Below are 17,410 nucleotides of genomic sequence, written 5' to 3' on the forward strand. Positions count from 1 at the left end.
AGCTGGGCCATGTCTGCACGAATTAGTGAGGTTCTGTGTGGGGAGAAATGACAGTCGATTGCCGAGCCGACAGACCCTCTGGAAAAGGGTCAGTGACACCATTAATAGGATGCAGACATTCCCCATCTCTAGCTGTTCTGCACCCTGCCAAGAGTTCTAGTGCTTTCTTCCTTTATAGTTTTAAGCACAATTTCAGGCCCATAAAACATCAGAGAAGACAGAAGCTCTTATCCCAGCCCTGACAGCAGCCCCTGACGGGACACGCACACTGCAGATACCTAGAGCTAACGATGCTGTGCTCTCACTGGTCTCCATCTGTTCAAAGGTATTTTCAAACATACCAAATCAGGTTTACCCTGATAGCATTTACTGCTGCTCTGAGACTACTAAATGGCTCTGAGTGCAATCAAACATTTATCTGGCTTTGTTCATTCTTGAAGAAGAGAGGAGCCCTGTCTCTTTGCTCCTCAGGCAGAGCATCCTCAGCTGCACTTGCTCCAGCCCAGCCGTAGAGCAAGATCACTTCACCAAGAGCCCAATCCAGCCATCAAATTCATTCAATACAGAGAATCAAAGCAGTTTATTTTCAGAATACCACACAGGGTACGTATGGAGCGGCCCAGAGCCACAGCTATGTACTTCACAGGAGTCAAACAAACTCTACTATCAGTACAGATTATACCACTTTCAGAAATACTTTAGCCAGCCTGTGCTAAATTCAGAACAGCTAGAGTCCTTCCAGGTCACGTTACAAAAAATAATTGTTTATATTGGTATAAAAAGAACATCCTGGTAACCAGGAGAGGTGGTACCCTGCAGCACATTGCTGCAAGTCCCAGTGACAGAACGTGGAAACCCTTCCCAGCACCTGCTCTGCAGTGCCCACAGATGGTAGTGGTGGTACCAGGAGAGTTGGCTGCATTGCACACCACAGAAGCAGGGCTTGCCCACTTGACTTCAGCATTCTGAACACCGACAAGCACTTTCCATCAATTTATTATTGGCAAACCAGCAGATAGATAGAAACAAACCAAACTATGCATCATTTTAACTAAAATTTCAAATGCAGAAATGAACTGAGAAACACGTGCCCTCGCAGCAGAACATACTCAAAAGTGCTTTAATCATCAGAAATATCTTTAAGTGAATCTGAGGTATGGAGTTCATGCTTTACACAGCCCTGATGAGTGATTCATCCGCAAAACAGACATTATACATTGTCTCTAAGGGTTACAGCACGGCATTTATTTAACCAGCAGAATGCAACAGTTTCTCTGAAAAGGAGGCTGCGTACATCAAAACCAAACTTCCACAGATACAAAACAAAGCCCTTGAAACAGAATGCCTGATAAAGGAAGAAACTTCATTTATCAGTCAAAATTAATTAGAAAAAAATGGCTTGGAGGAAAGGACAGTTCAAGAAATAACAGTATTCTGTGCAGCAAACACAGATTTTACAAAAATGACAGAGCCATCTTAAAACGAATCTCTTACTTTAAAATACCCACCAGCAACAAAGGCCATTCCGCCTGGACTTCCATCTTGCCATGAAACCCAGTCTCTTATTTACAAGTCAAGAGAGAAAACCATTCAGCAGGTGAATGAGCAGCACCCACCTCCCTGTGCAGAATGGCTGGGGGTGATGCGTGCAGGCAGCAGGGTCCTGCACAGCCCCTGGGTGCTCTCTGCTTCAGCCTTTATTGGGTCAGATAACAGCTGCCGAGCTCTTATTGCCAGTGAAGCCAAACAAATTTTTGGCAGTTATAAAAAATCGTGCTCGTTTATGTGTAATCAAGTTATCAACATGGCTTTAGTGTTGTGAACTGTGGATGCCCCAATTAAGGGAGAATTTCTGGACAAGAATATCACGCTGATGTCTGGAGGGGGTGAGGAGGGGATCTGGAATTGCAGTGTAATCCAAACAATGAAGAACCAACAGAGGCCAGAGGTGTGCAGGGGTAAGCATTCCCCTTCTTGGATGGGGAAAACAAAGCAAGTCACCTCTGAAAAGCAAGAATCTGCTTTCACAACCCAAGCACCTGAGCTCTTCTAGCTCCCGCTGTCCCTTTATTGCTTCTGGAGGTCAGTGTGTTATACAGGTTTTGGTTTTTTTCTTTGCTAAAAAACAACAAATCGACACACAATGATTTTTGGAGCTATTAGTAAAAATCACACCTGAACTCTTTGAAACATACCACAGTACTTAGTTACTCCTGAGCTGTCAATGTTTGCAATGTGTAATATTGTTAAAAATATGGAAAGTTGGCAAAATGCATTCCCACCCCCCAGCTCCCCACACACACACTTTTCAGATAAAGAAAAAAAGAGAAAAGCTTTTTCCAGCTGTAACATCTGCTAAGTCTAACTAGCTGACAAGTGCTTCTGATGAAGCACGCTTGCCAGAACACTACGTAAGAGAAAAGAAGGAGGGACTTCACAGAGGAGGGAACGCAAGCTATTTTTCTCCTTCCCTCGCCCAGAAAATGCACGATACCATTTGCAAACAAGGAAAACAACACACCATCCCAGTAACATGCAACACGAGGTGATCTCACGGCCAGCAGCGGCGCTCAGTTATCTCTGGGTCGTTATCTGTGGCAGTATCACAGGAGCACATGCTATCCCAGCAAAAGATTCTGGAAAATGCAGGTCCCTTTCCCATTCATCAGTTTCTGTGTTGTACACCTGCACAATGCTTGTGACATTGTTCAGATGCCAGTTGTACCCCCCTACGATATAAATCTTTTTTTCTAGCAAACAACAGCCAGCTTCCGACTGACCTGCACGCATAGGGCTCACTGTTGTCCATTGGTCTGTTTCAGGCACATAATATTCCACAGCCAAAACATCAAAACAACGGTCAACGTGGTCCATGCGGCCTCCCAGAGCGTAAATCCTATTATTTGCACTGACCATAGCATGCAGGACTCTGGGTTCATTCATCGGGGTTTTAAACTCCCACTGATCCGCGGCCGGGTCGTAGCAGTGCAGGGCTTTTTTATCTTCCACTGAAATCCCATACCCACCTGATATGTACAGCTTGCCTCCCACCGTGGCCCCGGCGTGCCCCCACGTCCTGCGCTTCAGGGAGCACACGTAAGTCCACTCGTTATCTTTGGGGCAGTACTTCTCTACGGAAGCCAAGCTCCCCGAGCGGTTCCTCCCACCCGTGGCATACACCATGCCGTGCAGGACGTTCAGCTGGAACTGGATCCTGCTCTCCTGCATGGCCTGGATTCGCAGCCACTGGTTGAGGTGAGGATCGTAACGGTAGCAAATATCAACCGCTCCTTCGCCGCTCCGGTACTGCAGGTGTTGCCCACCTACGATGTAGACGAAGTTGTCCAGCACGGCCACGCAGGAATGGCTGCTGCCCACCTCCATCTCCGTCAGCTCCTTGAACTGGCGCCCGCTGGCATCAGGCAGGCAGAACACCTTGCAGCTGACGGTGCGGTCGTTGTCGGTGTAAGGAGTGCCGCCGAAGGTGATGAGGGACAGAACGTCGGAGCGGATGGTGGTGCGGGGTGACTGCATCTCGTGCTGGCGGAAAGGCAGGATCTGGTAATTGAAGGCCTCCAGCAAGTACTGCCGGCACAGGACGTCCTCCACCATGATGTCAAAGGTCTGCACGTTGTCCACCAGCTCGGAGGACTTCATGAGCGGGAAGCGGATGTGGCAGAGCACCTGGCTGGCGCTGGCACGGCGGTTGGGGTCGTACTGCAGCCAGCGGACGGCGGCACGGAACAGGTCGATCTCGCTGCAGCTTTGCAGCTTATTGCTCTGCAGGAAGAAAACGAGGCGCTCCAGAGGCAGGTGGAGGAAATCCTCCTCCTCGGAGATCTGGAGGAAATGCCTGAAGGTGAATGCATCTACGGATTCCTTTAAGGAGGCGAGGCTAAAGGTGGTGGCCATCTGCCCGATATTGAGACACGTTTCCACACTCATGGCAGATTTCAGGAATTCCTCACAGAGCTCCACGACAGGCACCATCTGGAGGAAGACGGCAGCTCCCAGAACATCCTGAATACAGTCAAGATCAAGAGTCACTTCAGCACTGTACGCGAAGTCTATTATGTGCTTCAGTCCTTTTGCAGATACACCTTTCAGTTCAATCACATCTTGGCTGGCTTCTCTCATCCCGCCTGTGAACATCGCCCTGCAGGTCAAGAACACAAACAAAATTTTCCCCCTCTTTAATTGCACGTAAATGATGTAGTACTTCTCATTTGTTTAAACACGCTGAACCTCTTAGGAAGGATGAAGGGGGGGAAATAAATCAAGGCTAAATCTCTAAAAGCCAGGAGAAACAAAACAAAAAAAAAAGAGTATGCAATTAAACATCGCATACTCTTGCATAAACAACGTTCTGAGAAGTCACATTCAGCTATCACAGGTTTGTCAGTGCTGCTTCACTGGCAGTGGATGTAGGAATGGTTCCCAGGACAAAGCGCCAGGAAGTGGTCAGAGCTATCAGAGCAGGGAGCGTTGTGTGCAGGACCAAAGGATCCCTGATATTCAGCAGCCAAAGGTAACAGTGGGATCTGCAGCAGCACAGGCTGGTATCCATAACTCTAACTACCTGATTTTCAACTATGCAGGATTTGTGAGCGAGAAGAAGAATATACTTTGGGGAGACATCCATGCTAAGAAGTCAGTGAGCCTCTGAGCTGGCCTGAGAGGGGCCTTCAGGCAACGCCCATTGCACTGGAGGTGAGTTAGCCAATGGCTTCAGCACTGCCATTGCAAATACATTTTACAAAAGGCTTTGATAATCACGACAGAACCTCCTCTCCAAGGCTCCTTCCCAGTGCCTTAAGAAAACAGGAGTTGTGACCACTTCAGAAAATGTCTGTTATGTTGCAGTACGACAGCAGGGGGCTGGAAGGCAATTAAAAAAGAAAAAAAAACACAACGATTTTCTTACAGCACAGCTGCAAGCACATCAGTTGACCAGGCCACGCTGAGATTAGGCCCTCGATCACCTCCTTGGGAGGCTTCTAAATTCCACAGGAAGCACATACCACGCCGAGCGCTGCGCGCAGGCATCTCATAAACTGCTGCTCTAAAGCAGGGCTGCGTTTCCCAGGCACGGGGCCTGCAGGCGTGATGGGGACATAAGTGCACATTTTTTTTTATAGGTTTACATTACGTTTCAGCAGTTTTTGTTACATATTGGTGGCTTGGGGGCAAAGGTTTGCGCTGTGTGTAGCATTCAACAAGCAGCAGCAGAGCGATTCTGCGGAAGGCAAAGTGAAACCAGGTTGCTGAAGAACAGTGACATGCAGTTTCACCACCCAGCATCGTTGTACAAACATCACAGCAAGCCTACAAAGGCTGTCACACCAAAGACCATTCAAACTGCCTGCACATTTTAGGCCATTTTTTCACCATTGATAACCTACTTTTTCATGTCTGAGAGGTAAATTCACTGTGAAGGCACACTGTCAGAGCTGCAATGACTTTAAGATACAAATTACTCAGAGAAAATGCTGAACAGACCTTCTTCCTCTTTAGCATCAACACAGGAATAAAGAAATACCTTGGGAACACTATCAAAAGACAGGAGTTCCAAGTTTCCTGTCCAAACCAGGCTGGAAGAACTGCTGCCGTCCAGCACAAACCTACAGAAAGCTAAATGACCTAAATAAGGAAATATCTGCACATGAAATCAGTTCTCTGTAACCGAGTGACCAGGAACACTGTTCGCAATTATTCGTCCATACAGCAGATGAGAGCACTCTGCTAAAATCCCCCTGCATATCCCATGTCACCAAACAGCATGCTGCCTGATCCCCTGCCCCAGAGGAGATGCAGACATGTGTGTGCTCATGCATTAGCTATACAGAGCTGGATGTGCACAAGCAAAGAAAAGCATTACTGTTGCCATGATGAAGACAAACCACCAAATAAAATGCCATTCCTTGAAAAAGTGTTATGGTTTTAAAATGCTGATGATATAAATGCTTTGGTTTCACTCTTTTCCCTCCCCTCTTCTGCATAAAGAGCATTTTCAAAAGCTAGATTATTCTGCCATTGTTCCCCAGGACAACCTTACTTAATGCCACAGACCTTATAGCAAGAAACCTACTCAGCAATTACATTTCAACAGGGAAAACACACTAACAGTGGCACTGCATACAGCATTTATGAATACAAATAGTGCTATTAGCATTTGGTGGAAGATCAGCTCCATCATTAATTGCATGCCTGTTAGGGAGAGCGATAAGCTTGGAAGGTTTATGTTACCGAGGGGAGTCAGAAGGGAGAGAGAAGGGAACAGCCTGGAAAATGTGAGGGTCCTTAAGAAGGACACCGTTGGAGCAGCTGAAGAAATGGGATATTCAAGGGATATGCCTACATCCCTTGCTCCTGGTCACCTGCTCAGGTCAGGAAGGAACCTACATGTCAAGGGACTGCTGAATGGAGAGAGAGAACCCCATGTCACAGAACTGTTAGACAAGACTTCAATGGAGGCAAGATGGATGAAGTCCATTTTTCACTTTAGACTGAACTCCCTGCTCTTCAATTGGTTCACCATGCCTTAATTTGGCAAAGGAAGCTCATCTCCATGCTTTGGCTTTCTACAGAGAGGGACAGCTGTTCCCAATGGGCTGGGGAACACATGCACAAAACGCCTCATCCTTCTCGAGGTGGCTTCAAGACCTGCCCTTGAGATGAGTCTCAGCCCAGTGGCTGAGGCAGAACAACCTCATCAGAACGCAGAAGGGCAGACCCCAAACCTCCACACACCTTCAGGGAATCCCACTGACATCTGTGGCTCAAACCATACCTCCAAAGGGCTGTGTGGGGGAGTGATGTTGGGGCACGGTGGGGAGGTTGGGGTAGGAGAGGATGGGGAAACAGAAACCAAGGGGTAACAGTGCCTGCTTCCCTATCAGATTCTCACCTGAAATAGTCACTGCAGGCAGCCAAGACAACTTTATGAACCTGAAACACTTCATTATTTATAGTGAGGATGACATCAAGCAGCTGAGCCTGAGCTCGGAGCGAGGCCAGTCCCTGCAGTAGAGTGGTGCTGTGGCCAGGAGCAGAGAACGTGCATTTCAGGGTGCTGTTCTTGTCAGCCATGCTAAAAACAGAACAAGAGAGACAGGCTGGTTTTAAATTAAAACAATATGTGGTATACCTACAAAGCATGCTGGGGGAGATATTGTAACACAAAGCAGTTTGAAAGCTAATTCCCAGCTCGACGGCCACACAGACCATCATGACATCAGTACCTCGGTTGCATTCCCTTATCCCAGCACAAAAGAGACATCCAAAACGTTCACTTGTACTCGTGTGTTACTGACAACCTGTCACGCCGCAGCACACGTGGGCTTTGGGGACCAGTCAAACATCAGCAAGAAGGGCCAACGTCTCCATGAACAGTGGTGTCCACACACTGCTGCTACCCCAGAGTCCACCCTGACCTTGACTTCAACCACAGGACTGACTCACAGTTGCTTATTCTTCTCACCACCTAACCTAAATGCAGCTGTTAGATATTCCGTACCGTCCAAGGACAGCCCTGCTCGCCCTGTTTGATCCTTTCCTTATGCCTGACCCTCCTGAGAAGAGCAAAAGCAGAATATTGCACAGCACTGGCTGCTCTAAATAACGTCAACTGTTTGAACTGCACTGTAAACAGTCCCCTCCCAGTGTAAATATTTCCTTGGTTTTCCCAATGCCTCTCACACATGTTCCTTGGTGCGTGGAGCATCACTCTTAGATTCACTTGGCCTCGAATGCACTTGTCGGCGAGAACACTGCGTTTGGAGGTGAACAGCAGCAGTAATTCTGCACAAGTGGGAAGGACACTGAGATACTCTGTGCTCCTCTGGAGGTAACCACAGTTGTGCTGCAGGCTTCCTGAGCCAACACGGGGCAGTTTGTCCCGCACAGCTGTGTGCTGCACTCACACCAACTGAAGGAGAAATCTTAGGCTCACTTTCAAACTTCATCCAAGTCTGAACTAGTTTTCTGGATCAACATCCCATGTTCTCTGAATTCTTCTGGGAAGAAAACACACAAGAACCAGTCAGTATTCAGGATGGATCTTAGCTTTTCAGAAGCCACCTGCTATTTGGGCTCTATGTTTTCAAGGGATGTTTTACGGAAGCGTGACATGAAAAAGATCACAAATAGATGACAACAAATCTGGAAAACAGCATTGCGTGTCCACAAATCCACACCATCTGCTAAAAGCCAACCCAGAGAGTTCACCACCACAACAACAGGAGCCACACACAGAGGACCAAACAAGTAGGTGAGGTTAGAGGAGCGTGTGGGAGATGGGATAACAAAATGGGGGATGTAAACAATCCTCAAACGATAAGGAACAATGGACAGGACTTGCAACTTGCCTAACTTATCAGACTGCAATTTCCTGCAAGCTTTAGAGAACAGGCAGGCCAGGGGACATCTGTCACGGCCATCAGAGCACTGGGAGAGCCAATGCAGCTCTGCAGTGCTTTGGGATGCCGCGGGATGCAGCAGTCACATTTTTGCAGTCTGCTTCAAAACTGCGCCCCAAAATTCATTGGGATGACTGGCACCACTCAGCTGTGCTTCCCCTGAAATCCCTCCCTTCGAGTCAGAGCGTGCTAACAGCCTTAGTACGGAGAACGGCGTCCAGCTACAACATCCTTCCTCTAATAAAAAGGATTAGCAGAAAGGCACTTGCTGACAAGACCCTTATCCATGACTTCGAGAGCCAAGAAACATCTCTGCACTCCCCCTCCTCCCATGGCGGAGGAAAAAAGCGATTGGAGGGAGCGACTACATGAATATTCATCGTGTCAAACTCATTTTACTCCTCTCTTCAGAGAAATCCGCTGGAGCAGAGAGGAGAAAACATCACACCCAAGTAAGGAAACGGCCTTGTCCTGCACACTGCACCCACCAGCCAGCTCTCACTGCCCCAACTGCACAAGTAAAACACACCTGAGGGATGGCAGCCCCACAGCTCACTGCAGCTTCCTTCAGCTCCATCTCCTGCAGGATTCCTCCCATGGCAGTTTTCTTCACTGCTTTAGTCAGACTAATTTTCATGGTTCCTTTTCCCTGTGCTGGCATAAGGATTTACCCAGAGACGACTGCTTTCTCTGTACCCACAACATGGCACAGCCCTCCCCGTGTGGGTGCCTCTCCAAACAGCACCTGAACAGACAGCCCTCCCTTTGCTTTTTGCTCAATTAACATCCACAGCCACTGCTAATAACCAGAGAATAAACTTAGAGAAGATATTTCTGGGCTAGAAGAAAAGAGTTTGTATGTGCTGCATACATTTCAGCAGTAATTGTGAGCAGCTACCCCAGGAAAGCTCCCCATATGGATCCTTTCTTCCTATTACACACATGGAGCAAAAGGAGCCAGCAATGACACAATCTTCCAGGTAAAAGAGGCAAAACAAACCAAAACCCAACAGTAAGAGAAGCATTGATAATGTCCAGTTTCATTCATTCTGAAAGAGACATTTTAGAAGAAACTCATGTGAGCTGGAAGCAAGATAAAACTGAAAAACCATGAGGAATCAGTAGGAAACTTCACAAAAAAAAAATAAAATAAAAGAGGGAGGAGGAAGATAGGTGAGAAAACAGCAGCAGTGCTTGCAGCACGGTGGTAGGAAGGGGCCTGCAGCAGAAGTTGTCACCCCAGGCACAGCCCCACATCACCACGCAGCTCAGCTCCGCTTGCTGGAGATGGAGAGCAAAGCAGCAGTGGGATGCCAGAGTTAAACCAGCACAAAAGGAGGCCTTGAACATTTGAAAGTGCCTTTGTGAGGCTGTCTCTAAAGCAAGGTCTGAATATGCCCTGTATTTGTTGCTTAACAATTTGTTATAGAAGAAGCAGCCTTGCAGACAAACTTCAGCGGAGTCGCATCTCCTTCTCAGCAGTTCAGAACATCCTTGCAGATAAAAGCCATTCATCAGGCACAATAGAGAGAAAGTGTTTATTCTGCTCCTTTCCCCTGCCCTTACAGGTGCAGGCAGGGCTCTCAAGCTTCTGGAATTTTCCTCATTTCTCCATCTTTGCTCTCAAGAAGATGGCAGAGCTTTGCATCCCGCTGCATTCCTGCTCTGAAAGATGTAAAAAGGAAGAGTGTCAGCCACACCAGCAGCACCTCCATGGCACATCCCATGGGCTGCACAGCTGTCTGACAATGGTGACATGATGGGGGTCTTTAACATGAATACATCAATACAAAAGTGACTTTACCAGGACAGAAACCCCACTTTCCATATGGGAAGAGCTGAAGCAATGAGAGGCATCTTCATATGAGTACAATTGCATCCATGGCACAAATGGAGGTGATACGGATTGGTTTAGTAGCTGGATTTCAATACAGACACTGAGAAGATGGACAACTTGCTTTGAGCAGCCCTCCCCAACCTGGTTGTCAAAAAGGGACTGCCAGGAACAAGTAATGGGATAGAGGATTTGTCTCCAAGCTGCTGTTCTGAAGCCAGATTGCTTTCAATCCTCTCCAGTCACTGCAGGACAGAGCTCAGCACAGATCCGTGACCACAGCTTGGGGACAACCCACGTGCATGGGGAAAAGGTGAAAGCGAGGGCTAAGGGAGCGGCTCCAGCAGACAGCAGGCAGGGAAGGCAAACAAGTCCAGAATTTTTCCTCTTGTTGCTGCACCTATTGCAGCAGCGTGGCCATGTGCTCATCCTCACCCCAAGCACGCTGCCCCACATCCTAACTGACACATTCCCAAGCAAGGACTGCTTGATTTTAGACCCAAAACAGATACAGTGAGGAAGCATCAGAACACAGGGCTGGACACTCACAAGACCTCCAAAGCTGATGGGCTGGGACGTTTTAGTGCCTCCAAGAACAGCCCCAGGAACTGCCCAGAGCACTGATGGCGACGTTCCGCCCGCCGCACTGACCTCAGCCTCACCCATGCTCTGCTCTCAGGACAGCTGGCCCTGCTCTGCCTCCTCCGTCCTGCACAGCACCGAGCGTAATCCAAGATGCATTTCAAGCTAATGAATCATTTCACTTTTTTTTTTTTTTTTTAACCAAATCTGTACTGATGATTAAATACATCAAAGCTGGAATTAAAGGCTTACGAAGCATGAGTTCATATTTCAGCGTGTTTGTAACTCCTGCAGAAGTACAAACAGAGAGAACTACACCAGGAAACATTTCAGCCATTGAATCAAAGGGAAAAAATTCTTGTGCTGCACAAGTGCCTGGCCTTCTGCTACTCTTCCTTCATAACATGGTCCTCCAAGGAAAGAGGGATAGTTCTGGTGCTAGCATCGCTCTGCATCCCTGCTCAGCATCCCTGCTCAGCATCCCTGCTCAGCATCCCTCTGCATCCCTGCTCTGCATCCCTGCTCAGCATCCCTGCTAATATCCACCCAAGTTTTCCCACTCTCTGGGCAGGTGGTGCTCAGTAATGTTTCATACGGGAGGAACTCAAGGGGGTTGGCAAGATTTCCAAGCAGGGCAGCCTTCCAGCAGCCAGCCTCTACAGTAAACATGAGCTCTGAAGGCAGGACCCCGCGGGGCATGGCTGGGGTACAAAAGAGGACAGAGGAAAAGCAGCAGCTTGTGTGTGTTCACATAAAGTACGCAGTGCCACATAAACAAAGGGCTTGGGATTGCAAAATAGCCGGCCAGGCACCTTCTGAGCACTCCAGCCTGCAACAATTCTTTATGGCGAGAGCAACAGAACCACCATAAAGCTGCAGAGTGACTTTATTTAGCACGTACTGTATGAATATTAAGGACTTGCCTCGAGAATAAGTTTGAAAGGCAGCACTATAGATACTTTAATAATGCAAATCATTTAATGCCCTTAGTTTCACGCCTAAGTGAAAAACACATTCAGGTTCTGATTTTTAAACTACAATTAAGACACATAAAATCAAAACAAAAGTCAAACTCCCTCAGATAAGTCACTGGTAGCCATGGTTACTGCAATATTTCAGATCCTAAGGCTCCCTATCACATGCCCCAATGCTGAAGAGGAGTTTTCAGCACCTTGCACTCCCCCCCCCCCATGCCACAGCTGCCTTTGGGTGCAAGCAGAGCTGCACTGTAAGGATTCCTGCCCTCGTAACCCACTGGCAGCACAGCAGCAAGCAGGCCTGCCACAGAACCCCCAGGAACAGCACCTGCCAGTGAGTCCTTAGCAAATGCAACAGCAATAAGCACGGCAGCTAATTAAATGTTAACACACTGAGTGAAGGCAATGGTTCCGTCATCTTTAGAAAGATACGTGAGCAAAATTTCTTTGCTCCCTTTTCCACCTCCTCCCCTTAATTCCTCCTATTTCCCTCGCTCACTTTCCCCTCCTGACACCCTCTTTTTCATCAAAGGCAATAAATGCAAGTGGAAAGCCTGAGACCAACATCTCTATTTAGAAGAAGACACACAATTTGGGGCGCTCAAATGAGGATCATAAATGAGTTCGAGCTTCAGAAGGATTTATGCTTTGTGGGGAAAAATGGTCTTCTGTAAAATGTCTCAAAGTGAACAGTGAGAATTCAGCAGCGGTTTGAAAAACCTTTTGTCTTTTAAACTTCCAGTCTCAAAGTTAAAGTTCATGTCTGGAGAAGGAAGAACAATACAGAGTCACTATTGTCAGTTCTGAATCTGGTCCTCCCCATCCACTTACTGCTTGTCCTTCAGCAGCCTCCACCCCACCTGTCCCAAAGCCAAGGAAACCCCCAGGACCCAACTGCAAGGCAAAGGTCTTTTCAACTTCTTCTTTATCTTAACATTATTGTTATTTTTTGCATCACGAGAAGTCTGAACACCTCTGCATCTCTTTCTCTTGTTTGCTTTCCGACCGGGTGCAGGCAGAGCCCAGCACACACACAGATATATTCTGCCTAGACTTCCATCGTAGGTTGTCTGCAAGCCAAAGGAGGTGGGATTTGGGTTTCTGCTACAAGCGCTAATGAAACTGGATGTCTGTCAAAAGCTGGCTGGTGAAATGGTGCATTGGAGCATGGAACAAAAAAGTGAAGGGCGAGACATCCGAACACATTAAACTCTGTGCCACCTCGTGGAGTTTCAACGTGAGGGAATGGTCAGTACAGGCTGCACCCGGGGACAAACGGTGAGAAAAAAAGAAAAGAAAAAAAGAAAAAAGAACAAGATTCTTCAAAACGTCTCAGAGCCAGGCTCACCTCTGTGCCACCACCAGCAACGCCACCGCCACAACCTGTGCTTTCACACTGCCTGAAGGTGCCATCCCCAAACCTTACAGCAATCGGATTCCTGTCGGCCCCAAAGCCGATCCCACTGAGCCCGGAGCAAACTGAGCCAACACAAAAATCACCCAGAGCACATAAATTGCTGTGGCAGCCATGGGCAGCAGTGCAGCCAGCTGCCCCCCCCTGCTCCTGGCTCCAGGACCACCGGAAGGACAGCAGATCTCACACTGCATTCAATGTGACCGTATCCCCACGCTGCGTGGCTTCCGATGCACTCTGTGATGCTGTTTTAAGGCAGCACTGCCAGCAGTCGGTTTCTCCCACCACGTGCCCTTACAGTCAAACCCTGGCTTGAAAAGAAAGCAAGCGAGACCAAATCAGAGGTACCAGCAGCAGGCCCAGAGCTGCCCTGTCCTCGTTCAGCCAGCAGAGCTGCAGCGGGTGCCTCCTGCACCCCCACCCACCGCCGGCAGCAGCCGCTGAGCAAAGGCTGGGAGGCGCCCAGTGGTGTTGGGATGCACAGCACAGCCACCAGGACCACCCCAAAGGGACACGGCTGGGCCGCTGCCTCCACCAGGGTCAGCATGGTGGGATCCCTTTTTTGTATTCAGAGATTGAGTGGTGGAACTCAGCTGCTCCAGGTCCCGTCCCAGCCTCCCAGCTCATCACAAGGAAGCAGTGCCTGTGTCACCCTTCAGTCAGGGACAGCCCATTTCAGCCCCTCTTGCAGTTCAGAGCAGAAAGTTTCCCCTAGAAGCAAACCACTCAGTGATTCCTCCAGCCCACACGACCACACTGATCCCTCTGCTCCACGTGAGAGATTGAGGACAACTTCAAAACCCAACCATGAGCTCCTCGGAGCAGCGCTCACCTCAGCCCGTTTCTGCAGCACCCTACAGCACTCTCTGGGCAGCACTGCAATAAAGATGACAGCAGTGCAGTCACAGAGTGGTGCTGGAGCAGGCAGGGAGCAGCAAAGCCACGCTGCCGTGACCCACAGCACGCTGCTCCTCCTCACCCCACACCTCCACCCTCCAGCTGACCGCCCCGAGCAGCCAGGGATCTCAGGCAAAAGAAATGCGAAGCGATGGAACAGCAGGCAGGGCAAGAAACCCCCACCATGCCTTTTGTGCAGGCTGGAGAAAGCACTTCTTGCAGCAGATGCAAACAGCTGCCCCGGCACTTGGCACTGTAACACCAATTCCAGTTCAGTTCCATGAGCAGATCTCACCACCACGGCTGCCTGCAGCTGCTTCCCTCCTTACCTGAACCTCCCACGTACCTTCAGACAGGTGTGGGCCCATCCCAAACATCCACACACCTTCCTGGGCAGCTTGGCTCCATGCACACCTCACACCACAACAACGCAACCCAGGGCAGCCAGAAGTGCAGAGCAGCCCTTCCCCAATTTTTCTGATCTGCACTGACTTCTCTGCATGTCCAGAATTCACCTTTCATACAAATAAGGAACTGGAAGAAACAGTGCAGCCTTCATCCCACAATGTGAGACACTTCTCTACAGCAATACTGAGCAGGAGAAAAACCTGTACAGAATCACTGGGGTTTTCTTCTGGTCTAAATAAAGCCTCCAGCTCAAAAGTCTCCCAACATCGCACAAGAAAGCAGCAGCGATTTCTTACAGTGATTCAATCAGAGAGCAAACATTTCCACCACGTCTACCAGATCTAACAACTACATCTGCTTTTCGATTGCCACGTGGCAGAGTACAGAACACACAAACCACACAGAGCTTCGTACGGTTGCAAAAGGAAAGAATGTCAAAGCAAAGAGCGAAGCTGTGTGAGGTTACAGCGGCACGGAGGTGAGGCAGACCAGCCCTTGCTGTGATCCTCCTTCACCCGATCGCCTCACCCTGCCCTGCTGCCTGTGCTGCCTCCCCTCCGGGAGCAGCGGGGTTAGGGGAGTTCAGGCTGCCTTCCTCTTGATGTGAGCCAACGCACACGTACTCACAGATAAGAGGGACCTGCAGGTCCCCCATCCATCCATTCTGGTTTTGACAGGTGGGATCGCTTTCGGCAGCGTGTAACAGCATTAGGGAAGGCTTTGAGGAGTGTTTGTACAGCCTGGCTGCCTTCCTTTCCTCATAGGACCAACCCAGGCTGGAGAGACACAGCCCTCCCCAGCAGCACATCTGGGCACCCCAATTAACTCCTGCTTGAAGGCCTACGTGATGGCATCCTCTCCATGCACCCAGAAGGTATTTTCCCTGTACCTCTGTGCGACCTTTGTGCTCTGTGAGCAACGCTGCAGAGTTCACACATCTCTCTGCCTTCCCTGACTCGGGGTACGACGGCTGCGGTGTTTCTGCTGCTGGTTCTGCTCACCAAACCCAAAGTGCAGCCCCATGAGCAGCACCGAGCACAGCTTTTCCAGCAGGGTAACACTGCAGCTCTTTCCATGCAATACAAAACACGAAACCAGCTGTAGCTCAGGAAACTATTAACAGGGATGGGAGGAAAAAAAAAAAAAAAAAGCCAAGTTTATTTCAAAAGAGAAGATTTGGGCTGTTTGCTTTTATTTATAAGAAGAAGAAATCTGACCACGTGCTGTTAAAACAACAAAGCAATATGCAAGAAGAATGCTGCAGAGGACACAAACGTGCTGTCAGTGTGTGCTTCTCCTGCACACGTCCCAAACAAACCGGGCGCAGAGCAGTGGCTGCACTTCACACCATCACAGCCCCAAAGCTCCTGCCGTGCTCAGAGCACGGGGCTGAGGGGCTCCCAGCACAGACCTGAGGGGCTCCCAGCACAGATCTGAGGGGCTCCCAGCGCACTCGTCCTGCCCTGGGCACTGCATGGCACGTTGCCCTCCTGAGCCACGCGGTCACAATTCCAAAGATGGAAATTCTGCCCGTGCTGTTTGGGTAACGGCACCACTGAAATGGCATGTGCAAGGAATGGCGAGGCAGGGCTTCATCCTCTGCCTCAGAGAGCAAATATTCAATAAGTGAAAAAGGTCAGGGGCAGAAGGAGCTGTCGAGGAGCACTTTTGGGTTGGACAAAGTAAGATTCTCCTCTTGCTGCATGGAGGCAGTGCGGTGTTTGCAGTGTGCCCCGCAGGTTTCTCCCCATGTCCTCCCATAAATCCATCACCTACAACGTGACGCCGGCATCCAGCGATCAGCGGCTCTCACGTTTCACCCGGCTTTTAGTTTTCAATTATCCACAAAAAAAAAAAACAAAAACCAAACCTACGGACACGGAGAGCGCCGCGGGGCTGCGGCCCCATTGCGGGGCGGTTCATCCCAACCCAAACAACCCGCTGCCACCCCGCAGCGCCTCGGGGCAGCGACCCGCGGGCAGACGGACGGCGCGGCGCCCACGGACAGACGGACGGCGCGGCCTTCTGAGCGCTGCCGGCTCCGTGCTGCCGGAACCGCAGAGCGCGGCGCGCCGCGTCCGTGCTGCGGGGAAACCGCACCGCACCGCGCCCGGCTGTGGCGCACGGGGCCGCGTGGCAGCACCGCAGGCCGGGAACCGCGGAGCTCCCGCAGCGCTCGGAGCGACGAACGCCGCCGTTCCCCAGCGGGGCGGCCCGGCCGCGAGGCGGAAAGCGAAGGGAGAACGAAGCGCGGCGGGGCCGGAGCCGAACGGCCCGCCGTACAGCGCGAGCCCCGCCCGCCCCCGCGCCCACCCGAGCCGCTCCCCGCTCCCGGCCCCGCGGCCCCGCAGCCCCGCCCCGACCCCGCGCCGCGCCGGGCCCCGCTCACCTGCTGGGCCGCTCCGCTCCGAACTCCGCGCCTCCGGACTCCGCCATCTTCGCTGCGCCGCCGCGGCCGCGCCGGGCTGGGAGGCGGCGGGCGCCGCGTTAAAGGCGCAGCGGGGCGCGGGGAGCCGCTCCGCCACCGCCGGGGGTCACCGCGGAGCGGCCTCGGGAAACGCGCGGACCGCGGCGGGACGGCGGCGCCCGGAACGGCCGCGCGGTGCCGCGGCCCGGGGGAGCGGAGCGGCTTCGGGTCCGAGATGGGGGTGGGGACGGCGCCGAGCCGCACGGCGCTGTGGCTGCACGCTGCGGCCGTCCGGTTTGCGAGCGCGGCCGCACGGTGACCCGCAGCCGAGCGCCGAACGACTTCCATCCGGATTCCGTGCGTGAAAGGCTTTCTGGAGACGGCTTACATGCTTACGTGCTTACATGGCCCCCGGCCTGGGGACGGACCTGCCCACGTTGAGGGCAATGGCTGAAGTCCAACAACCGCCCAACC

At 50.7% G+C, this 17,410-nt stretch overlaps 1 protein-coding gene across 3 annotated transcripts; it reads right to left on the bottom strand.

Moving 5' to 3' along the window:
- Positions 1-21: 21 nt before the first annotated feature.
- Positions 22-17,019, bottom strand: KLHL26 (kelch like family member 26). Of its 3 annotated transcripts, none has more exons than XM_031604065.2 (3): positions 16,919-17,019; positions 6,908-7,090; positions 22-4,156 (listed from the first exon to the last, which is right to left on the bottom strand). In XM_031604065.2, exons 1-3 carry the CDS (start codon positions 16,963-16,965, stop codon positions 2,575-2,577), a joined length of 1,812 nt encoding a protein of 603 aa, XP_031459925.1. In that variant the 5' UTR covers positions 16,966-17,019; the 3' UTR covers positions 22-2,574. The 3 variants fall into 3 exon arrangements, with proteins under 3 accessions (XP_031459925.1, XP_089982069.1, XP_089982070.1); XM_090125943.1 differs by lacking the exon at positions 16,919-17,019 and adding an exon at positions 7,699-13,872; XM_090125944.1 differs by lacking the exon at positions 6,908-7,090.
- Positions 17,020-17,410: the final 391 nt, after the last annotated feature.

This window comes from Phasianus colchicus, chromosome 28 (genome assembly GCF_987193195.1).
Source record: "Phasianus colchicus chromosome 28, bPhaCol1.hap1.1, whole genome shotgun sequence".
NCBI lineage: Eukaryota > Metazoa > Chordata > Aves > Galliformes > Phasianidae > Phasianus > Phasianus colchicus.

Coding starts and splice junctions, on each gene's coding strand:
- KLHL26 (XM_090125943.1), bottom strand. CDS start 7,964: ATGAAGTTTGAAAGTGAGCCTAAGATTTCTCCTTCAGTTGGTGTGAGT. Junction 7,091..7,698: donor CCACGCACCAAGGAACATGT/GTGAGAGGCATT, acceptor TTCTGTTTTTAG/CATGGCTGACAAGAACAGCA. Junction 4,157..6,907: donor GCCTGCAGTGACTATTTCAG/GTGAGAATCTGA, acceptor CTTGACCTGCAG/GGCGATGTTCACAGGCGGGA.